Here is a 25,492-nt window from a genome sequence, read left to right as displayed (position 1 = left end):
GCCGAGACCAGGAGCGGGAATTCAGGGTACACTCGGGCCGAGACCTGGAGCGTGGAGCAGTGCGTGCTCGGGGTGAGACCTGGAGCGTGGAGCAGAGCGTGCTCGGGGTGAGACCTGGAGCGTGGAGCAGAGCGAGCTCAGGCCGAGACCTGGAGCTGGGAGCTGAGCGCACTCGGGGTGAGACATGGAGCGTGGAGCAGAGCGTGCTCGGGGTGAGACCTGGAGCGGGGAGCAGAGCGAGCTCAGGCCGAGACCTGGAGCTGGGAGCTGAGCGCACTCGGGGTGAGACGTGGAGCGCGGAGCAGAGCGAGCTCAGGCCGAGACCTGGAGCTGGGAGCAGAGGACATTCGGGCCTGGATCTGGAGCGGGGAGCAGAGCGCGCTCGGGGTGAGACCTGGAGCCGGGAGCAGAGCGCACTCGGGGTGAGACCTGGAGCGGGGAGCAGAGCGCACTCGGGCCGAGTCCTGGAGCTGGGAGCAGAGGACATTCGTGCCGGGATCTGGAGTGCAAATCAGACTGTGCTTGGGGCGATACCTGGAGTGGGAATCAAAGTGCGATCTATCCGAGACCAGGAGTGCAAATCAGAACATGCTCGGGCCGAGACCTGGAGCGGGGAGCAGAGCGTGCTCGGGCTATAACCTGGAGCAGTGAGCAGAGCGCACTCGGGGTGAGACCTGGAGTGGGGAGCAGAGTATGATCGGGGTGAGTCCTGGAGCGTGGAGCAGAGCGTGCTCGGGCCGAGACCTGGAGCGGGGAGCAGAGGACATTCGGGCCGGGATCTGGAGTGCAATTCAGACTGTGCTTGGGGCGACACCTGGAGCGGGGATCAAAGTGCGATCTATCCGAGACCAGGAGTGCAAATCAGAGCGTGCTTGGGCCGAGAACTGGAGCAGGGAGCAGATCGTGCTCGGGGTGAGACCTGGAGCGGGGAGCAGTCCGGGCTCAGGCTGAGACCTGGAGCTGGGAGCAGAGCATGATCGGGGTGAGAATTGGAGTTGGGAACAGAGCATTCTCGGGCCGAGACCTGGAGTGTGGAGCAGAGCGTGTTCGGGGTGAGAATTGGAGTTGGGAACAGAACATTCTCGGGCCGAGACCTGGAGTGTGGAGCAGAGCGTGTTCGGGGTGAGACCTGGAGCGGGGAGCAGTGCGAGCTCGGGGTGAGACCTGGAGTGTGGAGCAGAGCGCGCTCGGGGTGAGATCTGGAGCGGGGAGCAGAACGCGCTCGGGGTGAGTCCTGGAGCGGGGAGCAGAGCGCACTCGGGGTGAGACCTGGAGCGGGGAGCAGGGCGCACTAGGAGTGAGACCTGGAGCATGGAGCAGAGCGCGCTCGGGGTGAGACCAGGAGCGGGGAGCAGAGCATGCTCGGGGTGAGACCAGGAGCGGGGAGCAGTCCGGGCTCAGGCTGAGACCTGGAGCTGGGAGCAGTGCGAGCTCAGGCCGAGACCTGGAGTGGGGAGCAGAGCGTATTCGGGGTGAGATCTGGAGCGGGGAGCAGAGTACATTCGGGCCGGGATCTGGAGTGCAAATCAGACTGTGTTTGGGGCGACACCTGGAGCGGGAATCAAAGTGCGATCTATCCCAGACCAGGAGTGCAAATCAGAACGTGCTCGGGCTGAGACCTGGAGTGAGGAGCAGAGCGTGCTCGCGGTGAGACCAGGAGCAGGGAGCAGATCGTGCTCGGGTCGAGACCTGGAGCGTGGAGCAGAGCGCGCTCGGGCCGAGACCTGGAGAGAGGAGCAGAGCGCGCTCGGGCCGAGGCCTGGAGTGTGGAGCAGAGCGTGCTCGGGGTGAGACATGGAGAGGGGAGCACAGCGCGTTCGGGGTGAGACCTAGAGCGTGGAGCAGACCGTGCTCGGGGTGAGACATGGAGAGGGGAGCAGAGCGCGCTCGGGCCGAAACCTGGAGGGTGGAGTAGAGCGTGCTCGGGGTGTGACCAGGAGTCGGGAGCAGAGCGCACTCGGTGCTAGATCTGGAGCGAGGAGCAGAGCGCGCTCGGCCGAGACCTGGACCGTGGAGCAGAACGCTGGGAGCAGAGAGTGCTCTGGGTGAGACCTGGAGCTGGGAGCAGAGCGTGCTCGGGCCGAGACCTGGAGCTGGGAGCAGAGCGCGCTCGGAGTGAGACCTCGAGCGTGGAGCAGAGCGCACTCGGGGTGAGACCTGGAGTGGGGAGCAGAGCGCACTCGGGGTGAGACCTGGAGTGGGGAGCAGAGCGTGCTCGGGGTGAGACATGGAGTGGGGAGCAGAGCGTGCTCGGGGTGAGACATGGAGCGAGGCGCAGAGCGCACTTGGGCCGAGACCTGGAGCGGGGAGCAGAGCGAGCTCAGGCCGAGACCTGGAGCTGGGAGCTGAGCGCACTCGGGGTGAGACATGGAGCGTGGAGCAGAGCGTGCTCGGGGTGAGACCTGGAGCGGGGAGCAGAGCGTGCTCGGGGTGAGACCTGGAGCGCGGAGCAGAGCGAGCTCAGGCCGAGACCTGGAGCTGGGAGCTGAGCGCACTCGGGGTGAGACATGGAGCGTGGAGCAGAGCGTGCTCGGGGTGAGACCTGGAGCGGGGAGCAGAGCGTGCTCGGGGTGAGACCTGGAGCGCGGAGCAGAGCGAGCTCAGGCCGAGACCTGGAGCTGGGAGCTGAGCGCACTCGGGGTGAGACGTGGAGCGCGGAGCAGAGCGAGCTCAGGCCGAGACCTGGAGCTGGGAGCATAGGACATTCGGGCCTGGATCTGGAGCGGGGAGCAGAGCGCACTCGGGCCGAGACCTGGAGCTGGGAGCAGAGGACATTCGTCCGGGATCTGGAGTGCAAATCAGAACATGCTCGGGCCGAGACCTGGAGCGTGAGCAGAGCGTGCTCGGGCTATAACCTGGAGCAGTGAGCAGAGCGCACTCGGGGTGAGACCTGGAGTGGGGAGCAGAGTATGATCGGGGTGAGTCCTGGAGCGTGGAGCAGAGCGTGCTCGGGGTGAGACCTGGAGTGGGGAGCAGAGCGCACTCGGGGTGAGACCTGGAGTGGGGAGCAGAGCGCGCTCGGGGTGAGTCCTGGAGCGTGGAGCAGAGCGAGCTCAGGCCGAGACCTGGAGCTGGGAGCAGAGCGCACTCGGGCCGAGACCTGGAGTGGGGAGCAGAGCGCACTCGGTGCGAGACCTGGAGCGTGGAGCAGAGCGCGCTCGGGGTGAGACCTGGAGTGGGGAGCAGAGCGCACTCGGTGCGAGACCTGGAGCGTGGAGCAGAGCTCGCTCGGGGTGAGACCTGGAGTGGGGAGCAGAACGTGCTTGGGCCGAGACCTGGAGCGGGGAGCAGGGCGCACTCGGGCTGAGACCTGGATTCGGGAGCTGAGCGCGCTCGGGGTGAGACCTGGAGCGTGGAGCAGAGCGTGCTGGGGGTGAGACCTGGAGCTGGGAGCAGAGCGCGCTCGGGGTGAGACCTGGAGCGTGGAGCAGAGCGCGCTCGGGGTGAGCCCTGGATCGGGGAGCAGTGCGCACTCGGGTCGAGACCTGGAGTGGGGAGCAGAGCGCACTCGGGGTGAGAGCTGGAGTGGGGAGCAGAGCGCACTCGGGGTGAGAGCTGGAGTGGGGAGCAGAGCGCACTCGGGCCGAGACCTGGAGTGGGGAGCAGAGCGCGCTCGGGGTGAGCCCTGAATCGGGGAGCAGTGCGCACTCGGGCCGAGACCTGGAGTGGGGAGCAGAGCGCACTCGGGGTGAGACCTGGAGCTGGGAGCAGAGCGTGCTCGGAGTGAGACCTGGAGCATGGAGCAGAGCGTGCTCGGGGTGAGACCTGGAGCTGGGAGCTGAGCGCACTCGGGGTGAGACCAGGAGGGGGGAGCAGAGCGTGCTTGGGGTGAGACCTGGAGCGGGGAGCAGAGCGAGCTCAGGCCGAGACCTGGAGCTGGGAGCTGAGCGCACTCGGGGTGAGACCAGGAGGGGGGAGCAGAGCGAGCTCGGGCCGAGACCTGGAGCGGGGAGAAGAGCGTGCTCGGGGTGAGACCTGGAGTGGGGAGCAGAGCGTGCTCGGGGTGAGACCTGGAGCGGGGAGCAGAGCGTGCTCGGGCCGAGACCTGGAGCGGGGAGCAGAGCGCGCTCGGGGTGAGACCTGGAGCGGGGAGCAGAGCGCACTCGGGCCGAGACCTGGAGCGGGGAGCAGAGGACATTCGGGCCGGGATCTGGAGTGCAAATCAGACTGTGCTTGGGGCGACACCTGGAGCGGGAATCAAAGTGCGATCTATCCGAGACCAGGAGTGCAAATCAGAGCGTGCTCGGGCTATAACCTGGAGCGGGGAGCAGAGCGCGCTCGGGCCGAGACCTGGAGCGTGGAGCAGAGCGTGCTCGGGCCGAGACCTGGAGCGTGGAGCAGAGCGTGCTCGGGGTGAGACCTGGAGCGGGAAGCAGAGCCCGCTCGGGCCGAGACCTGGAGTGGGAATCAGGGTGCACTCGGGCTGAGGCCTGGAGAATGGGAGCAGAGCAAACTCAGGCCGAGACCTACAGTGGGGAGCAGAGCGCACACGGGGTGAGACCTGGAGCGGGGCGCAGAGCGCACTTGGGCCGAGACCTGGAGCGGGGAGCAGAGCGTGCTCAGGCCGAGACCAGGAGCGGGAATTCAGGGTACACTCGGGCTGAGGCCTGGAGAATGGGAGCAGAGCAAACTCAGGCCGAGACCTACAGTGGGGAGCAGAGCGCACACGGGGTGAGACCTGGAGCGGGGCGCAGAGCGCACTTGGGCCGAGACCTGGAGCGGGGAGCAGAGCGTGCTCAGGCCGAGACCAGGAGCGGGAATTCAGGGTACACTCGGGCTGAGACCTGGAGCTAAGAGCAGAGTATGATCGGGCCGAGACCTGGAGCGTGGAGCAGTGCGTGCTCGGGGTGAGACCTGGTGCGGGGAGCAGAGCGCGCTCGGGGTGAGACCTGGAGCGGGGAGCAGAGCGAGCTCAGGCCGAGACCTGGAGCTGGGAGCTGAGCGCACTCGGGCCGAGACCTGGAGTGGGGAGCAGAGCGTGTTCGGGGTGAGACCTGGAGCGGGAATCAAAGTGCGATCTATCCGAGACCAGGAGTGCAAATCAGAACGTGCTCGGGCTGAGACCTGGAGCGTGGAGTAGAGCTCGCTCGGGCTGTGACCTGGAGCGGGGAGCAGAGCGTGCTCGGGGTGAGACCTGGAGCGTGGAGCAGAGCGTGCTCGGGGTGTGACCAGGAGCGTGGAGCAGAGCGCGCTCGGGGTGAGACCTGGAGCGGGAGGCAGAGCGTGCTCGGGGTGAGACCTGGAGTGGGGAGCAGAGCGAGCTCAGGCCGAGACCTGGAGCTGGGAGCTGAGCGCACTCGGGGTGAGACCAGGAGGGGGGAGCAGAGCGTGCTCGGGGTGAGACCTGGAGCGGGGAGCAGAGCGTGCTCGGGCCGAGACCTGGAGCGGGGAGCAGAGCGTGCTCGGGGTGAGACGTGGAGTGGGGAGCAGAGCGCACTCAGGCCGAGACCTGGAGCGGAGACCGGAGGACATTCGGGCCGGGATCTGGAGTGCAAATCAGACTGTGCTTGGGGCGACACCTGGAGCGGGAATCAAAGTGCGATCTATCCGAGACCAGGAGTGCAAATCAGAGCGTGCTCGGGCTATAACCTGGAGCGGGGAGCAGAGCGCGCTCGGGCCGAGACCTGGAGCGTGGAGCAGAGCGTGCTCGGGCCGAGACCTGGAGCGTGGAGCAGAGCGTGCTCGGGGTGAGACCTGGAGCGGGAAGCAGAGCCCGCTCGGGCCGAGACCTGGAGTGGGAATCAAGGTGCACTCGGGCTGAGGCCTGGAGAATGGGAGCAGAGCAAACTCAGGCCGAGACCTACAGTGGGGAGCAGAGCGCACACGGGGTGAGACCTGGAGCGGGGCGCAGAGCGCACTTGGGCCGAGACCTGGAGCGGGGAGCAGAGCGTGCTCAGGCCGAGACCAGGAGCGGGAATTCAGGGTACACTCGGGCTGAGGCCTGGAGAATGGGAGCAGAGCAAACTCAGGCCGAGACCTACAGTGGGGAGCAGAGCGCACACGGGGTGAGACCTGGAGCGGGGCGCAGAGCGCACTTGGGCCGAGACCTGGAGCGGGGAGCAGAGCGTGCTCAGGCCGAGACCAGGAGCGGGAATTCAGGGTACACTCGGGCTGAGACCTGGAGCTAAGAGCAGAGTATGATCGGGCCGAGACCTGGAGCGTGGAGCAGTGCGTGCTCGGGGTGAGACCTGGAGCGGGGAGCAGAGCGCGCTCGGGGTGAGACCTGGAGCGGGGAGCAGAGGACATTCGGGCCTGGATCTGGAGCGGGGAGCAGAGCGCGCTTGGGGTGAGACCTGGAGCTGGGAGCAGAGGACATTCGGGCCTGGATCTGGAGCGGGGAGCAGAGCGTGCTCGGGCTAAGAGCTGGAGCGGGAATCAGAGCGTGCTCGGGGTGAGACCTGGAGCGGAGAGCAGAGCGCGCTCAGGGTGAGACCTGGAGCGGGGAGCAGAGCGCACTCGGGCCGAGTCCTGGAGCTGGGAGCAGAGGACATTCGGACCGGGATCTGGAGTGCAAATCAGACTGTGCTTGGGGCGATACCTGGAGCGGGACTCAAAGTGCGATCTATCTGAGACCAGGAGTGCAAATCAGAACATGCTCGGGCCGAGACCTGGAGCGGGAGCAGAGCGTGCTCGGGCTATAACCTGGAGCGGGGAGCAGAGCGCGCTCGGGGTGAGACTTGGAGCGGGGAGCAGAGTATGATTGGGGTGAGAACTGGAGCGGGGAGCAGACCGTGCTCGGGGTGAGACCTGGAGCGTGGAGCAGAGCCCGCTCGGGCCGAGTCCTGGAGTGGGAATCAGGGTGCACTCGGGCCGAGGCCTGGAGAATGGGAGCAGAGCGCACTCAGGCCGAGACCTGCAGTGGGGAGCAGAGCGCACACGGGGTGAGACCTGGAGCGGGGCGCAGAGCGCACTCGGGCCGAGACCTGGAGCGGGGAGCAGTGCGTACTCGGGGTGAGACCTGGAGCGGGGAGCAGAACGCGCTCGGGGTGAGACCTGGAGCGGGGAGCAGAGCGAGCTCAGGCTGAGACCTGGAGCTGGGAGCAGAGCGCGCTCGGGGTGAGACCTGGAGTGGGGAGCAGAGCGCACTCGGGCCGAGACCTGGAGCGGGGAGCAGAGCGCACTCGGGCCGAGACCTGGAGCAGGGAGCAGAGGACATTCGGGCTGGGATCTGGAGTGCAAATCAGACTGTGCTTGGGGCGATACCTGGAGCGGGAATCAAAGTGCGATCTATCCGAGACCAGGATTGCAAATCAGAACATGCTCGGGCTATAACCTGGAGCAGTGAGCAGAGCGCACTCGGGGTGAGACCTGGAGCCGGGAACAGAGTGTTGCCGGGGTGAGAAATGGAGCGTGGAGCAGAGCGTGCTCGAGCTGAGACCTGGAGAATGGGAGCAGAGCGCGCTCGGGCCGAGACCTGGAGCGAGGAGCAGAGCTCGCTCGGTCCGTGACCTGGAGCGTGGCGAAGAGCTCGCTCGGGCCGAGACCTGGAGCGTGGCGAAGAGCTCGCTCGGGCCGAGACCTGGAGCGAGGAGCAGAGCTCGCTCGGTCCGTGACCTGGAGCGTGGCGAAGAGCTCGCTCGGGCCGAGACCTGGAGCGTGGCGAAGAGCTCGCTCGGGCCGAGACCTGGAGCGTGGCGAAGAGCTCGCTCGGGCCGAGACCTGGAGCGTGGAGCAGAGCGTGCTTGGGCCAAGACCTGGATCAGGGAGCAGAGCGCGCTCGGGCCGAGGTCTGGAGAATGGGAGCAGAGCGTGCTCAGGGTGAGACATGGAGCGTGGAGCAGAGCATGCTCGGGGTGAGACCCGGAGTGTGGAGCAGAGCGCACTCGGGGTGAGACCTGGAGCCGGGAGCAGAGCGTGCTCGGGGTGAGACCTGGAGCCGGGAGCAGAGCGCACTCGGGGTGAGACCTGGAGCCGGGAGCAGAGCGCGCTCGGGCCGAGACATGGAGCGGGGAGCAGAGGACATTCGGGCCGGGATCTGGAGTGCAAATCAGACTGTGTTTGGGGCGACACCTGGAGCGGGAATCAAAGTGCGATCTATCCGAGACCAGGAGCGGAAATCAGAGCGTGCTCGGGCCGAGACCTGGAGTGGGAGCAGAGCGCACTCGGGCTAAGACCTGGAGCGGGAATCAGAGAGTATTCGGGCTGAGACCTGGATCGGGGAGCAGAGCGTACTCGGGCTGAGACCTAGAGCGGGGAGCAGAGCGTGCTCGGGGTTAGACCTGGAGCGGGGAGCAGTCTGGGCTCGGGGTGAGACTTGGAGCAGGGAGCATACCGGGCTCAGGCCTAGACCTGGAGCGGGGAGCAGAGCATGCTCGGTGTTAGACCTGGAGCGGGGAGCAGTCCGGGCTCAGGCCTAGACCTGGAGCGGGGAGCAGAGCATGCTCGGGGTGAGACCTGGAGCGGGGAGCAGTGCGTGCTCGGGGTGAGACCTGGAGCTGGGAGCAGATCGTGCTCGGGGTGAGACCTGGAGCTGGGAGCAGATCGTGGTCAGGCCGAGACCAGGAGCAGGAATCCAGGGTACACTCGGGCTGAGACCTGGAGCGAAGAGCAGAGTATGATCGGGCCGAGACCTGGAGCGTGGAGCAGTGCGTGCTCGGGGTGAGACCTGGAGCGGGGAGCAGAGCGAGCTCGGGGTGAGACCTGGAGCGGGGAGCAGAGCGTGCTCGGGGTGAGACCTGGAGCGGGGAGCAGAGCGAGCTCAGGCCGAGACCTGGAGCTGGGAGCAGAACGCGCTCCGGGTGAAACCTGGAGCGGGGAGCAGAGCGCGCTCGGAGTGAGACCTGGAGCGTGGAGCAGAGCGAGCTCAGGCCGAGACCTGGAGCTGGGAGCTGAGCGCGCTCGGGGTCAGACATGGAGTGGGGAGCAGAGGACATTCGGGCCGGGATCTGGTGTGCAAATCAGACTGTGCTTGGGGCGACACCTGGAGCGGGAAGCAAAGTGCGATCTATCCGAGACCAGGAGTGCAAATCAGAACATGCTTGGGCCGAGACCTGGAGCGGGAGCAGAGCGCACTCGGGGTGAGACCTGGAGTGGGGAGCAGAGCGTGCTCGGGGTGAGACCTGGAGCGTGGAGCAGAGTGCACTCGGGCCGAGACCTGGAGCGGGAGCAGAGTGCACTCGGGGTGAGACCTGGAGCGGGGAGCAGAGCGGATTCGGGGTGAAACCTGGAGCGGGGAGCAGAATGCACTCGGGGTGAGACCTGGAGTGGGGAGCTGAGTGTGATCGGGGTGAGACCTGGAGCGGGGAGCAGAGTGTGATCGGGGTGAGAACTGGAGCGGGGAGCAGAGCGTGCTCGAGCTGAGACCTGGAGAATGGGAGCAGAGCGCGCTCGGGCCGAGACCTGGAGCGTGGAGCAGAGCGTGCTTGGGCCAAGATCTGGATCATGGAGCAGAGCGTGCTCGGGGTGAGACCTGGAGCGTGGAGCAGAGCGCGCTCGGGCCGAGACCAGGAGTGGGAATCAGGGTGCACTCGGGCCGAGGCCTGGAGAATGGGAGCAGAGCGTGCTCGGGCTGAGGCCTGGAGCATGGAGCAGAGCGTGCTCGGGATGAGACCTGGAGCGTGGAGCAGAGCGCGCACGGGCCAAGACCTGGAGCGTGGAGCAGAGCGCGCTCGGGGTGAGACATGTAGCGTGGAGCAGAGCGCGCTCGGGGTGAGACATGTAGCGTGGAGCAGAGCGCGCTCGGGGTGAGACATGTAGCGTGGAGCAGAGCGCGCTCGGGGTGAGACATGTAGCGTGGAGCAGAGCGTGCTCGGGGTGAGAACTGGAGCCGGGAGCAGAGGACATTCGGGCCGGGATCTGGAGTGCAATTCAGACTGTGTTTGGGGCGACACCTGGAGCGGGAATCAAAGTGCAATCTATCCGAGACCAGGAGCGGAAATCAGAGCATGCTCAGGCCGAGACCTGGAGCAGGAGCAGAGCGTACTCGGGGTGAGACCTGGAGCGGGGAGCAGAGCGCGAACGGACCAAGACCTGGAGCGGGGAGCAGAGCGTGGTTCGGGGTTAGACCTAGAGCAGGGAGCAGTGTGGGCTTGGGGTGAGACTTGGAGCGGGGAGCAGTCCGGGCTCAGGCCTAGACCTGGAGCGGGGAACAGAGCATGCTCGGGGTGAGACAAGGAGCGGGGAGCAGATTGTGCTCGGGGTGAGACCTGTAGCGGGGAGCAGTGCGTACTCGGGGTGAGACCTGGAGCGGGGAGCAGAACGCGCTCGGGGTGAGACCTGGAGCGGGGAGCAGAGCGAGCTCAGGCTGAGACCTGGAGCTGGGAGCAGAGCGCGCTCGGGGTGAGACCTGGAGTGGGGAGCAGAGCGCACTCGGGCCGAGACCTGGAGCGGGGAGCAGAGCGCACTCGGGCCGAGACCTGGAGCAGGGAGCAGAGGACATTCGGGCTGGGATCTGGAGTGCAAATCAGACTGTGCTTGGGGCGATACCTGGAGCGGGAATCAAAGTGCGATCTATCCGAGACCAGGATTGCAAATCAGAACATGCTCGGGCTATAACCTGGAGCAGTGAGCAGAGCGCACTCGGGGTGAGACCTGGAGCCGGGAACAGAGTGTTGCCGGGGTGAGAAATGGAGCGTGGAGCAGAGCGTGCTCGAGCTGAGACCTGGAGAATGGGAGCAGAGCGCGCTCGGGCCGAGACCTGGAGCGAGGAGCAGAGCTCGCTCGGTCCGTGACCTGGAGCGTGGCGAAGAGCTCGCTCGGGCCGAGACCTGGAGCGTGGCGAAGAGCTCGCTCGGGCCGAGACCTGGAGCGAGGAGCAGAGCTCGCTCGGTCCGTGACCTGGAGCGTGGCGAAGAGCTCGCTCGGGCCGAGACCTGGAGCGTGGCGAAGAGCTCGCTCGGGCCGAGACCTGGAGCGTGGCGAAGAGCTCGCTCGGGCCGAGACCTGGAGCGTGGAGCAGAGCGTGCTTGGGCCAAGACCTGGATCAGGGAGCAGAGCGCGCTCGGGCCGAGGTCTGGAGAATGGGAGCAGAGCGTGCTCAGGGTGAGACATGGAGCGTGGAGCAGAGCATGCTCGGGGTGAGACCCGGAGTGTGGAGCAGAGCGCACTCGGGGTGAGACCTGGAGCCGGGAGCAGAGCGTGCTCGGGGTGAGACCTGGAGCCGGGAGCAGAGCGCACTCGGGGTGAGACCTGGAGCCGGGAGCAGAGCGCGCTCGGGCCGAGACATGGAGCGGGGAGCAGAGGACATTCGGGCCGGGATCTGGAGTGCAAATCAGACTGTGTTTGGGGCGACACCTGGAGCGGGAATCAAAGTGCGATCTATCCGAGACCAGGAGCGGAAATCAGAGCGTGCTCGGGCCGAGACCTGGAGTGGGAGCAGAGCGCACTCGGGCTAAGACCTGGAGCGGGAATCAGAGAGTATTCGGGCTGAGACCTGGATCGGGGAGCAGAGCGTACTCGGGCTGAGACCTAGAGCGGGGAGCAGAGCGTGCTCGGGGTTAGACCTGGAGCGGGGAGCAGTCTGGGCTCGGGGTGAGACTTGGAGCAGGGAGCATACCGGGCTCAGGCCTAGACCTGGAGCGGGGAGCAGAGCATGCTCGGTGTTAGACCTGGAGCGGGGAGCAGTCCGGGCTCAGGCCTAGACCTGGAGCGGGGAGCAGAGCATGCTCGGGGTGAGACCTGGAGCGGGGAGCAGTGCGTGCTCGGGGTGAGACCTGGAGCTGGGAGCAGATCGTGCTCGGGGTGAGACCTGGAGCTGGGAGCAGATCGTGGTCAGGCCGAGACCAGGAGCAGGAATCCAGGGTACACTCGGGCTGAGACCTGGAGCGAAGAGCAGAGTATGATCGGGCCGAGACCTGGAGCGTGGAGCAGTGCGTGCTCGGGGTGAGACCTGGAGCGGGGAGCAGAGCGAGCTCGGGGTGAGACCTGGAGCGGGGAGCAGAGCGTGCTCGGGGTGAGACCTGGAGCGGGGAGCAGAGCGAGCTCAGGCCGAGACCTGGAGCTGGGAGCAGAACGCGCTCCGGGTGAAACCTGGAGCGGGGAGCAGAGCGCGCTCGGAGTGAGACCTGGAGCGTGGAGCAGAGCGAGCTCAGGCCGAGACCTGGAGCTGGGAGCTGAGCGCGCTCGGGGTCAGACATGGAGTGGGGAGCAGAGGACATTTGGGCCGGGATCTGGTGTGCAAATCAGACTGTGCTTGGGGCGACACCTGGAGCGGGAAGCAAAGTGCGATCTATCCGAGACCAGGAGTGCAAATCAGAACATGCTTGGGCCGAGACCTGGAGCGGGAGCAGAGCGCACTCGGGGTGAGACCTGGAGTGGGGAGCAGAGCGTGCTCGGGGTGAGACCTGGAGCGTGGAGCAGAGTGCACTCGGGCCGAGACCTGGAGCGGGAGCAGAGTGCACTCGGGGTGAGACCTGGAGCGGGGAGCAGAGCGGATTCGGGGTGAAACCTGGAGCGGGGAGCAGAATGCACTCGGGGTGAGACCTGGAGTGGGGAGCTGAGTGTGATCGGGGTGAGACCTGGAGCGGGGAGCAGAGTGTGATCGGGGTGAGAACTGGAGCGGGGAGCAGAGCGTGCTCGAGCTGAGACCTGGAGAATGGGAGCAGAGCGCGCTCGGGCCGAGACCTGGAGCGTGGAGCAGAGCGTGCTTGGGCCAAGATCTGGATCATGGAGCAGAGCGTGCTCGGGGTGAGACCTGGAGCGTGGAGCAGAGCGCGCTCGGGCCGAGACCAGGAGTGGGAATCAGGGTGCACTCGGGCCGAGGCCTGGAGAATGGGAGCAGAGCGTGCTCGGGCTGAGGCCTGGAGCATGGAGCAGAGCGTGCTCGGGATGAGACCTGGAGCGTGGAGCAGAGCGCGCACGGGCCAAGACCTGGAGCGTGGAGCAGAGCGCGCTCGGGGTGAGACATGTAGCGTGGAGCAGAGCGTGCTCGGGGTGAGAACTGGAGCCGGGAGCAGAGGACATTCGGGCCGGGATCTGGAGTGCAATTCAGACTGTGTTTGGGGCGACACCTGGAGCGGGAATCAAAGTGCAATCTATCCGAGACCAGGAGCGGAAATCAGAGCATGCTCAGGCCGAGACCTGGAGCAGGAGCAGAGCGTACTCGGGGTGAGACCTGGAGCGGGGAGCAGAGCGCGAACGGACCAAGACCTGGAGCGGGGAGCAGAGCGTGGTTCGGGGTTAGACCTAGAGCAGGGAGCAGTGTGGGCTTGGGGTGAGACTTGGAGCGGGGAGCAGTCCGGGCTCAGGCCTAGACCTGGAGCGGGGAACAGAGCATGCTCGGGGTGAGACAAGGAGCGGGGAGCAGATTGTGCTCGGGGTGAGACCTGTAGCGGGGAGCAGAGCGCACTCGGGGTGGGACCTGGAGCGGGGAGCAGAGCGCACTCGGGGAGGGACCTGGAGCGGGGAGCAGAGCGCACTCGGGGTGGGACCTGGAGCTGGGAGCAGAGCGCACTCAGGCCTAGACCTGGAGCGGGGAACAGAGCATGCTCGGGGTGAGACCTGTAGCGGGGAGCAGAGCGCACTCGGGGTGGGACCTGGAGCGGGGAGCAGAGCGCACTCGGGGTGGGACCTGGAGCGGGGAGCAGAGCGCGCTCGGGGTGAGACCTGGAGCGGGGAGCAGAGGACATTCGGGCCGGGATCTGGAGTGCAAATCAAACTGTGCTTGGGGCGACACCTGGAGCGGGAATCAAAGTGCGATCTATCCGAGACCAGGAGTGCAAATCAGAACGTGCTCGGGCTGAACCTGGATCGGGGAGCAGAGCGTGCTCGGGGTGAGACCTGGAGCGGGAATCAGGGTGCATTCGGGCCGAGGCCTGGAGAATGGGAGCAGAGCGTGCTCGGGCCGAGTCCTGGAGCGAGGAGCAGAGCGCACTCGGGGCGAGACCCGGACCGGGGAACAGAGAGAGTCTCGGAGCGGGGAACAGAGCAAGTCCCGGAGTGTGGAACAGAGTGAGTCTCGGGGCAGGGAACAGAGGGAGTCCGGGAGTACGGAGCAGAGAGAGTCCCGGAGCGGGGAGCAGTGACTGTCCAGGAGCGGGGATCAGAGTGAGTCCCGGAGCGGGGAAGAGAGAGTGTCCCTGAACGGGGAACAGAGTGAGTCCCGGAGCGGGGAACAGAGAGAGTCCCGGAGCGCGGAGCAGAGAGAGTCCCGGAGCGGGGAAGAGAGAGTGTCCCTGAACGGGGAGCAGAGACAGTCCCGGAGCGGGGAGCAGAGAGAGTCCCGGAGCGCGGAGCAGAGAGAGTCCCGGAGCGGGGAAGAGAGAGTGTCCCTGAACGGGGAACAGAGAGAGTCCCGGAGCGGGGAACAGAGAGAGTCTCGGAGCGGGGAGCAGAGAGAGTCTCGGAGTGGGAAACAGAGAGAGTCCCGGAGAGGGGAACAGAGAGAGTCCCAGAGCGGGGAGCAGAGACAGTCCCGGAGCGGGGAACAGAGACAGTCCCGGAGCGGGGAACAGAGAGAGTCCCGGAGCGGGGAACAGAGAGAGTCCCGGAGTGGGGAGCAGAGACAGTCCCGGAGCGGGGAGCAGAGTCCCGGAGCGGGGAACAGAGTCCCGGAGCGGGGAGCAGAGACAGACCCAGAGCGGGGAATAGAGACAGTCCCGGAGCGGGGAGCAGAGACAGTCCCGGAGCGGGGAACAGAGTCAGTCCCGGAGCGGGGAACAGAGAGAGTCCCGGAGTGGGGAGCAGAGACAGTCCCGGAGCGGGAAACAGGGAGACTCCCGGAGCGGGGAACAGGGAGAGTCCCGGAGCGGGGAACAGGGAGAGTCCTGGAGCGGGGAATAGAGACAGTCCCGGAGTGGGGAGCAGAGACAGTCCCGGAGTGGGAAACAGGGAGACTCCCGGAGCGGGGAACAGGGAGAGTCCCGGAGCGGGGAACAGAGAGAGTCCCGGAGCGGGGAATAGAGACAGTCCCGGAGCGGCGAACAGAGACAGTCCCGGAGTGGGGAGCAGAGAGAGTCCCGGAGCGGGAAACAGGGAGACTCCCGGAGCGGGGAACAGCGAGAGACCCAGAGCGGGGAGCAGACAGAGTCCCGGAGCGGGGAATAGAGACAGTCCCGGAGCGGGGAGCAGAGACAGTCCCGGAGCGGGAAACAGGGAGAGTCCCGGAGCGGGGAACAGAGACAGACCCGGAGCGGGGAACAGAGTCAGTCCCGGAGCGGGGAGCAGAGACAGTCCTGGAGCGGGGAGCAGAGACAGACCCGGAGCGGGAAACAGGGAGAGTCCCGGAGCGGGGAACAGAGACAGACCCGGAGCGGGGAACAGAGTCAGTCCCGGTGCGGGGAGCAGAGACAGTCCCAGAGCGGGGAACAGAGAGAGTCCCGGAGTGGGGAGTAGAGAGAGTCCCGGAGCGGGGAACAGAGAGAGTCCCGGAGCGGGGAAACAGGGAGTGTCCCGGAGCGGGGAGCAGACAGAGTCCCGGAGCGGGAAACAGAGAGAGTCCCGGAGCGGGGAGCAGAGAGAGTCCCGGAGCGGGAAACAGAGAGAGTCTCGGAGTGGGAAACAGAGAGATTCCCGGAGCGGGAAGCAGAGCGAGTCCCGGAGCCGGGAGCAGAGAGTGTCCCGGAGCGGGGAACAGAGACAGTCCCGGAGCGGGGAGCAGAGACAGTCCCGGAGCGGGGAGCAGAGAGATTCCCGGAGCGGGAAGCAATCAGAGTCCCGGAGCGGGGAGCAGACAGAGTCCCGGAGCGGCAAGCAATCAGAGTCCCGGAGCGGGGAGCAGAGTGAGTCCCGGAGCGGGGAGCAGAGAGATTCCCGGAGCGGGGAGCAGAGTGAATCCCGGAGTGGGGAGCAGAGAGATTCCCGGAACGGGGAACAGAGACAGTCCAGGAGCGGGGAACAGAGAGAGTCCCGGAGCGGGGAACAGAGACAATCCAGGAGCGGGGAGTAGAGAGAGTCCCGGAGCGGGGAGTAGAGACAGTCCCGGAGCGGCGAACAGAGTCAGTCCCGGAGTGGGGAGCAGAAAAGGTCCCGGAGCGGGAAACAGAGAGAGTCCCGGAGTGGGGAGCAGAGACAGTCCCGGAGCGGGAAACAGGGAGACTCCCGGAGCGGGGAACAGGGAGAGTCCCGGAGCGGGTAACAGAGAGAGTCCCGGAGCGGGGAATAGAGACAGTCCCGGAGCGGCGAACAGAGACAGTCCCGGAGTGGGGAGCAGAGAGAGTCCCGGAGCGGGAAACAGGGAGACTCCCGGAGTGGGGAACAGCGAGAGACCCAGAGCGGGGAGCAGACAGAGTCCCGGAGCGGGGAATAGAGACAGTCCCGGAGCGGGGAGCAGAGACAGTCCCGGAGCGGGGAGCAGAGAGACTCCCGGAGCGGGAAACAGGGAGAGTCCCGGAGCGGGGAACAGAGACAGACCCGGAGCGGGGAACAGGGAGAGTCCCGGAGCGGGGAACAGAGACAGACCCGGAGCGGGAAACAGGGAGAGTCCCGGAGCGGGGAACAGAGACAGACCCGGAGCGGGGAACAGAGTCAGTCCCGGAGCGGGGAGCAGAGACAGTCCCGGAGCGGGGAGCAGAGACAGTCCCGGAGCGGGGAACAAAGAGAGTCCCGGAGCGGGGAACAGAGAGAGTCCCGGAGCGGGGAGCAGAGACAGTCCCGGAGCGGGGAACAGAGAGAGTCCCGGAGCGGGGAGTAGAGAGAGTCCCGGAGCGGGGAACAGAGAGAGTCCCGGAGCGGGGAACAGAGACAGTCCCGGAGCGGGGAACAGAGAGAGTCCCGGAACGGGAAACAGGGAGAGTCCCGGAGCGGGGAACAGCGAGAGACCCAGAGCGGGGAGCAGACAGAGTCCCGGAGCGGGAAACAGAGACAGTCCAGGAGCGGGAAACAGAGAGAGTCCCGGAGCGGGGAACAGAGAGAGTCTCGGAGTGGGAAACAGAGAGAGTCTCGGAGCGGGAAGCAGAGCGAGTCCCGGAGCGGGGAGCAGAGAGAGTCTCGGAGTGGGAAACAGAGAGAGTCTCGGAGCGGGAAGCAGAGCGAGTCCCGGAGCGGGGAGCAGAGAGTGTCCCGGAGTGGGGAACAGAGACAGTCGAGGAGCGGGGAATAGAGACAGTCCTGGAGCGGGGAGCAGAGACAGTCCAGGAGCGGGGAGCAGAGACAGTCCAGGAGCGGGGAGCAGAGACAGTCCCGGAGCGGGGAACAGAGAGAGTCTCGGAGCGGGAAACAGAGTCAGTCCAGGAGCGGGGAGCAGAGAGATTCCCGGAGCGGGAAGCAATCAGAGTCCCGGAGCGGGGAGCAGAGTGAGTCCCGGAGCGGGGAGCAGAGAGATTCCCGGAGCGGGGAGCAGAGTGAATCCCGGAGCGGGGAGTTGAGAGAGTCCCGGAGTGGGGAACAGAGAGCGACACGGAGTGGGGAGCAGAGAGATTCCCGGAACGGGGAACAGAGACAGTCCAGGAGCGGGGAACAGAGAGAGTCCCGGAGCGGGGAGCAGAGACAGTCCAGGAGCGGGGAGTAGAGAGAGTCCCGGAGCGGGGAGTAGAGACAGTCCTGGAGCGGGGAGCAGAAAAGGTCCCGGAGCGGGGAACAGAGACAGTCCCGGAGTGGGGAGCAGAGAGAGTCCTGGAGCGGGGAGCAGAAAAGGTCCCGGAGCGGGGAATAGAGTCAGTCCCGGAGCGGGGAACAGAGAGAGTCCCGGAGCGGGGAATAGAGACAGTCCCGGAGCGGGGAACAGAGAGAGACCCAGAGCGGGGAACAGAGACAGTCCCGGAGCGGGGAGCAGAGTGAATCTCGGAGCGGGGAACAGAGACAGTCCAGGAGCGGGAAACAGGGAGAGTCCCGGAGCGGGGAACAGAGACAGACCCGGAGCGGGGAACAGAGTCAGTCCCGGAGCGGGGAGCAGAGACAGTCCCGGAGCGGGGAGCAGAGACAGTCCCGGAGCGGGGAACAGAGAGAGTCCCGGAGCAGGGAGTAGAGAGAGTCCCGGAGCGGGGAACAGAGAGAGTCCCGGAGCGGGGAACAGAGACAGTCCCGGAGCGGGGAACAGAGAGAGTCCCGGAACGGGGAATAGAGACAGTCCCGGAGCGGGGAACAGAGAGAGACCCAGAGCGGGGAACAGAGACAGTCCCGGAGCGGGGAGCAGAGTGAGTCCCGGAGCGGGGAGCAGAGTGAGTCCCGGAGCGGGGAGCAGAGTGAGTCCCGGAGCGGGGAGCAGAGAATGTCCCAGAGTGGGAAACAGAGTGAGTCTCGGAGCGGGGAGCAGAGAGAGTCCCGGAGCGGGGAGCAGAGAGAGTCCCAGAGCGGGAAACAGAGTGAGTCTCGGACCGGGGAGCAGAGAGAGTCCCGGAGCGGGGAGCAGAGAGAGTCCCAGAGCGGGAAACAGAGTGAATCTCGGAGCGGGAAACAGAGTGAGTCTCGGAGCGGGGAGCAGAGAGAGTCCCGGAGCGGGGAGCAGAGAGAGTCCCGGAGCGGGAAACAGAGTGAGTCTCGGACCGGGGAGCAGAGAGATTCCCGGAGCGGGAAACAGAGTGAGTCTCGGAGCGGGGAGCAGAGACAGTCCCGGAGCGGGGAGCAGAGACAGTCCTGAACAGTGGCCAGCGTGTAGAGACAGCTGGGCATCTTGTTCTGAAGCTGGCAGACATGGACTCGTTGGGAAAAAACATAGGACATGACAACTTTGAGTTACTTTTTTTCTCATTCTGCACCTTTTAAACTCTCTATTCTTGTGCTAAGCTTTTTGTTTTACTATTTAAATTCTGTAATAACACCGAGAGTCTGTACCTCGCTACTCTGGACCTCAGTCTGTGCCAAGAGGTAACATGACAAACTCTTCACTGCACTCACTCGAGTGTACATGACCGTAAAGGTTATTCTAATGAAAGCAAGATGCAATAGGCCACTTCATTTCTTTCCCTGCATTGGTTCTACTTTGATCTATTTTGAATAACATGAAGGGAAGTCACCCAGAAGCTTAAAGTTCTAACACTAAAACTGGCCACCATGATACATACTGGTTTCTGTAGCAATCACGGTGATGTTATGCCAAACTTCGGTCTCTCTGTCCAGGGGTTTGGCCAGGGTTATTTTTCCATCATCAGTGTTAATGTTGAATAACCTTTCAAGGTCGGTGTGCCGGTCGATTGAATACCTACAAAACAAAGAGATAGATTGCGTAACTATCTTGCTCAACGGACGCACCCCGAAAGAGGGTATAGGGACGGAACTTTATTTAGATCTTCAACAAAGTTGTGAAACAGGCAATTCCTGATTCACCATCCATTAACAAACTCATCCAGGCTTTAGGTCATTAGGAAAAGGTCATTAGCAGGACTTATACACTTAATGGTAAGGTCCTAGGGAGTGTTGCTGAACAGAGAGACCTTGGAGTGCAGGTTCATAGCTCCTTGAAAGTGGAGTCGCAGGTAGATAGGATAGTGAAGAAGGCATTTGGTATGCTTTCCTTTATTGGTCAGAGTATTGACTACAGGAGTTGGGACGTCATGTTGCGGCTATACAGGACATTGGTTAGGCCACTGTTAGAATATTGCGTGCAATTCTGGTCTCCTTCCTATTGGAAAGATGTTGTGAAACTTGAAAGGGTTCAGACAAGATTTACAAGGATGTTGCCAGGGTTGGAGGATTTGAGCTGTAGGGAGAGGCTGAACAGGCTGGGGCTGTTTCCCTGGACTGTCAGAGGCTGAGGGTGACCTTATAGAGGGTTACAAAATTATGAGGAGCATGGATAGGGTAAATAGACAAATTCTTTTCCCTGGGATCGGAGAATCAGAACTAGAGGGCATAGGTTTAGGGTGAGAGGGGAAAGATATAAAAGAGACCTAAGGGGTAACATTTTCACGTAGAGGGTGGTACATGTATGGAATGAGCTGCCAGAGGATGTGGTGAAGGTTGGTACAATTGCAACATTTAAGAGGCATCTGGATGGGTATGTGAATAGGAAGGGTTTGGAGGGATATGGGCCGGGTGCTGGCAGGTGGGACTAGATTGGGTTGGGATATCTGGTCGGCATGGACAGGTTGGACCGAAGGGTCTGTTTCCGTGCTGTACATCTCTATGACTCTAAATCAAGAGATGTGTGATCTTCTCCTTTCCATTTTATGGCCTCACCAAATCTCAGACAGCTAATTAAATCACTTTAGTTTTGGAATCACAATCGTAATATGGCAGAGAGAGCATTAACAATCCCATACACAGGAAGGAGATACTGATCAGAAAATCTGATTTTCGGATATTGGGTGAGAGAGCACTATTGGCCAAGACACTAGGAAGAATACCCCCAGTATTCTTTGAAATAGTCTTTTTTCCATCAGATTTAGAGGTCAAGTGAGACTGTAATTTAAACATGGGTTGCTGGAAAAGCGCAGCAGGTCAGTCAGCATCCAGGGAACAGGAGAATCGACGTTTCGGGCATAAGCTTATGCCCGAAACGTCGATTCTCCTGTTCCCTGGATGCTGCCTGACCTGCTGCGCTTTTCCAGCAACACATTTCCACCTCTGATCTCCAGCATCTGCAGACCTCACTTTCTCCTGTAATTTAAACATTTCAATATACCACCAACAAGGGCGTAGCCCATCAGTACCACACTGGGGCGTGTCAGCCTGGATTAGAGTAATCCAATCTCTGACCTTGGATACAAACCCACAACCTCCTGATACAGGTAAAATTGTTAGAGTGTTTTGCAGTCGGCTATGACTGACATCGGCTAAAACTACATCCAACAGCCCCCCTCCCCCCCAACAAAATGAGTTTCTCTTCAAGACATGATGTTCCATTTCAAATTAGGTTGAGAAGTTTACATAGCTCATCAAGTGTGTTGATAGTAATTGACAGTGACCTTAGAAGAGCCCCATGCATCACCAAATGGATAAATAAATGTTGGTTGTTACTCAAGTGCCTCTCGCTAAAGAGTGACAGATTGCTCGATACCTGCAGTTAGCATTTTTCAAATCTCCTTCAAAACTCAGCATGGTACAAGAATAATTTTGTTTTAAATTAGGTGAAACTTGGGTATTATCACTGGGAAGAAGAAAGGCAAACTCTTTGAGAGAGATACACGAAGCCATTTGCAGAGACAAAAAGGATTGTCAGCCCCTATTTATGACCATCTGAAGTGCTTCACTTGCCTGTTTACAGAGGAGACACTTGTCTGCTCTGAAAGGGATTTTTTCACATCTGTGTGCATTCTGCCGTACAACGAATGTCTTGGTTGAAGAGGTGAGGAAGGGGAGAGGGAAATGGCCTGCCCATACACCAACCCCCTCACCTCCATCCAGGGTCCCAGTCAGTCCTTCCAGGTGAGACTCCAGGGGAGGCCTGCCTCTCCTCCAATCTAGTTTACCGGTGCTCCCAATGTGGCCTTCTCTCTGTCAGTGAGACCTGACATAGATTAGGTTTTGCAGAGCATCTTAATCGGGCCTGAAATGGCCTGACATCCCGGTCACTGTCCATTTCAATTCCCCCCTCCCACTCCCTCTCCGACACGACCATCCTCCGTCTCCTCCATTGCCAGAGTGAATCAGACCCCAAATTGAAGTAACAGTACATCATCTTCCCCTCAGGGAGCCTACAGCCCTGAGGACTGAACACTGAGTTCTCCGAGTTCAAATAACCTTCCCACCCATCCCCCAAAACCCTTCCCAGCCCCTCCCCCTCCCCTGCATGACTGACTGACCCTTCCTTCCAGCGACCAACCAGATTCATCCCTCCCATTGAGCGACCATGTTGCACCCACTACCTGTGGTTACCTATCACCATGCCACTACCCTCCCCATCCCACAACACCCCATCCCCCCACTTTATCTGTAGTTCCCTGACTTCCCCCAGTCCTAAAGAAGGGTTACACCTGAAATGTTGACTTCTCCCCCTCCTGATGCTGCCTGGCTTGCTGTGTTCTTCCAGCCTCCTGTTTGTCTACAATGCTGAGCTTTGCCACCTCACAGTGCCAAGGACCTGGATTCAATTCCAGCCTCAGGTGACTGTCTGTGTGGACTTGGCATATTTTCCCCATGTCTGTGGGTACGGGTATCCTCAGGGAGCTCCGACATCCTCTCACAATCCAAAGATGTGCAGGTTAAGGTGGATTGGCCATGCTGAATTGCCCCATAGTGCCCAGAGATGTGCAGGTTGGTGGATAGGCCATGGGAAATGTGAGATTATAGGGAGAGGGTGGGCTGCTCTTCAGCGAATCAATGCAGACTTGAGGAGCCAAAAAGCCTCTTTCCGCACTGTAGGGGTTCCATGTTATCAATGGAAAATATGTCGTAAAATATATTTTCCAAATCCTCATACTGTGTTAATTTCCCAAGGACCAATCAGCGGTTTCTGTTCGCACATGCATTTTTAATTCTGTTGTTTGGTTGCTAACTCTGGTTGGATTTATTAGGAGTTTGTATTAAATCATCTATTGGTTCCAACCACCTTACAACTTCACTGCCCATTGGTTACCCTAACATGTCCAACTCTAGCAGGGCCACACTTTGGCAATTGAAAGGTGGGCGGCACGGTGGCACAGTGGTTAGCACTGCTGCCTCACAGCGCCAGAGACCTGGGTTCAATTCCCACCTCAGGCGACTGACTGTGTGGAGTTTGCACGTTCTCCCCGTGTCTGCGTGGGTTTCCTCCGGGTGCTCCGGTTTCCTCCCACAGTCACAAAGATGTGCCGGGCCAGGTGAATTGGCCATACTAAATTGCCCGTAGTGTTAGATAAGGGGTAAATGTAGGGGTATGGGTGGGTTTCGCTTCGGTGGGTCAGTGTGGACTTGTTGGGCCGAAGGGCCTGTTTCCACACTGTAATGTAATCTAATCTAAATCTAAAAGGTAAGCCGTCACTTTGTTACATAATTGGATGATGCCTGACTATCAGGTTAAAATGTCTTTTCTTTCTCAAAGAAAAACAGAAATTGCTGGAGAAGCTCAACAAGTCTGGCCGCATCTGTGCAGAGAAAGCAGAGTTAACATTTCTAATCCAGTGACCTTTAAACAGTTCAGTTCTGAAGAAGGATTATTTGTGAGATAACTGCACAGAGGCTGGTATCCTATCACCAAGTCTCCCTTTATTGACTTGTGGACAGTACACTGTCTGTGGCCAGCCAGCTCAGAGTCAGTCCCCTGAACTCAGGAGATTCCAATTCCCTTGTTTATACACATCATTTTCCCAGTCAACCTGTTCAGAGATGTTATTATGCACCTCTTAAGCAGGTGGGACTTAAAACCGGGTCCCTCTAGACCTGAGGTAGGGACACTACCACTGCACCACAAGAGGGTTGTTAAAAGTAGGGTTTGGCAGCAGTGGAATTCGAACCCACGGCCCTGAAGAGACTTGAGTCTTAATCCAGCGCCTTAGACTACTCGGCTATGCGAGAAAAGAAGTGTTGTTAGTAAACCTCTGGGATTTGAACCCGGATCCTTTATAACCAAAGGTGATGATGCTACCCCAGTCAAGGATCTCGTAGTCAATGAGATCCAGCTGGTTCCAATCACTACAACTGGATTCGAAACATAGAGAGAGCAGATTTTAATGTTTAATTTCTCCAGCAATTTCTGTTTTTGTTTCAGATCTTCAGCCTCCGCAGTTCTGTGTTTTATTTTAGGCTTTTCATTCTCATGTTTACAACTAATGAATCAAAATATCCAACAAAAATTACAAAAGTTTGACACTTTCATACAAAGTTCAACATGGACAAGAGTAATTTACGTTCATGTCTTTAAATGTGCCAAGTGTGAAAGAAGACGAGAAACACAATAAGGAGTCTCAGTGCCCTGGGTTGTGTAACTGAAGTTGACAAGGCTCCATTTCTATTTAGCATTTAGTAACATCTGCTGGATGTTTATGTATGGCTGTGTACATGTATTTGTGAACACACACACACGTGTGAACACATGAATGTGCATGAATATATGTGATCAAGTGTGTGTGTGTGTGCATGCTTGTGCTCTGTGTGCATATTAATGCAAATAAGATAGGGTGAATACTCAAGGGGATTTTCCCAGGATGGGGGAGTCCAAAACTCGACAGCATAGGTTTAAGGTGAGAGGGGAAAGGTTTCAAAGGGACCTAAGGGACAACTTCACATGCAGAGGGTGGTGCATGTATGGAATGAGCTGCCAGAGGAAGTGATGGAGGCTGGTACAATTACAACATTTAAAAGGCATCTGGATGGGTATATGAATAGGAAGGGTTTAGAGGGACATGAGCTGGTGAATGGGATGAGATTAATGGGGGGGGGGGGAGGTGTTGAGACTGTCATAAATCTCCTTCTGGAATGTGGCTTTACAAAAGGAAGTCTGGAGATGCCGTAGTTTGTGTCAAGGTTCATCCCAAGCAGCTCCGTGACACGGACTTTGTGCTCTACGGTCTGTTCCCCTGGGGACACACCGAGACAAACATCGACTGTGACTGGAGAAACATCAACTCAGTGAAAGATGCTGTTTGATCTGCCCGATACTTGCTGGTGTTCCAGAGCAAGGGGTTGATCCTGACCGAGTTTTGCAGACTGGCACATTCCAAGGTGTTAGGCTACACGCTGAGGGTCGCACTAAAGCCCAGGGCAGCTGCCGCCAAGGCACAGTGGGGAAAGATCACCATCTGAGATCTTCCTGCTGAAGGAAAAGGGAGGTCTGTTCAGTTATTGGACCCTCCTGGAGTCTCAAATATATGTAAATATTAATATTGTATGTGGAAGAGAGGTCTTTGATTTTGTGTGTAATCAAACTCCAACATTTTGTGTGTTTATTTGATATGCAACTGTGCAGAACTGAACTGCTTTTGTGTCAAGGTTTTCGTACAAAGGGTTTTTTTAAATAAATAAAGTATACTTTTGAATTTAAAAAAATTCTGGGAGTGGAAGGGAGCAGGGAGGTACTTCTGAGGGTTATAAGGCTCTGGTCAGACCACACTTCGAGTATTTGGAACAATTTTGTGCCCCATACCTCAGGAAAGACGCATTGGCCCTGGAACCTTCCCGAAAAGGTTTCACAAGAATGATCCCGGGAATGAAAGGCTGAATATATGAGGAATGTTTGAGTACTCTGGAATTATACTCAATGGACTTCAGAAGGTTGAGGAGGGATATGACTGAAACTTACAGTATTCTGAAGACCCTGGACAGAGTGGAATTAGAATAATATGTCCATTGGTAGGAGAGATCAGAATCTGAGGGCGCAGCCTCAGAGTAATTACACATGTGACAAAATGTCAAACTTGGAATACTCCAAACATTGAGTGAATAGGTTGTTAGAATTAAAATTGTGGAAGAAAGGGTTCATAAAAGACTTACGAGGATGTTACCATGGTTGGAGGATTTGAGCTATAGGGAGAAGCTGAACAGGCTGGGGATGTTTTCCCTGGAGTTCGGAGGCTGAGGGGGTGACCTTATAAAGATTTACAAAATTATGAGGGGCATGGATAAGGTAAATAGGCAAAGTCTTTTCCCTGGGGTCGAGGAATCCAGAACGAGAGGGCATAGTTTTAGGGTGAGAGGGGAAAGATATATTAAGAGACCTAAGGGGCAACTTTTTCACACAGAGGGTGGTACGTGTATGGAATGAGCTGCCAGAAGAAATGGTGGAGGCTGGTACAATTGCAACATTTAAGAGGCATTTGGATCGTTA

The 25,492-nt window shown here is 60.4% G+C and overlaps 1 protein-coding gene across 2 annotated transcripts in view; it reads right to left on the bottom strand.

Moving 5' to 3' along the window:
* The window catches only part of LOC122558714 (cadherin-8-like), a 340,449-nt gene that overhangs the window by 74,031 nt on the left and 240,926 nt on the right, over positions 1–25,492 (bottom strand). For both annotated transcript variants that reach the window (XM_087995704.1, XM_087995703.1), the window contains one exon: positions 18,876–19,012. In XM_087995704.1, coding sequence (XP_087851830.1) covers positions 18,876–19,012 — 137 coding nt within the window. The remainder of the gene's footprint in view (positions 1–18,875; positions 19,013–25,492) is intronic.

The sequence above is a fragment of the Chiloscyllium plagiosum genome, unplaced genomic scaffold (genome assembly GCF_037043375.1).
Source record: "Chiloscyllium plagiosum isolate Xiang-an unplaced genomic scaffold, Cpla_swu_hap1 HiC_scaffold_17, whole genome shotgun sequence".
In the NCBI taxonomy this organism is placed as follows: Eukaryota; Metazoa; Chordata; class Chondrichthyes; order Orectolobiformes; family Hemiscylliidae; genus Chiloscyllium; species Chiloscyllium plagiosum.
Note: the sequence above shows the minus strand (reverse complement) of the source record. Positions and strands in the feature narration are given on the sequence as shown.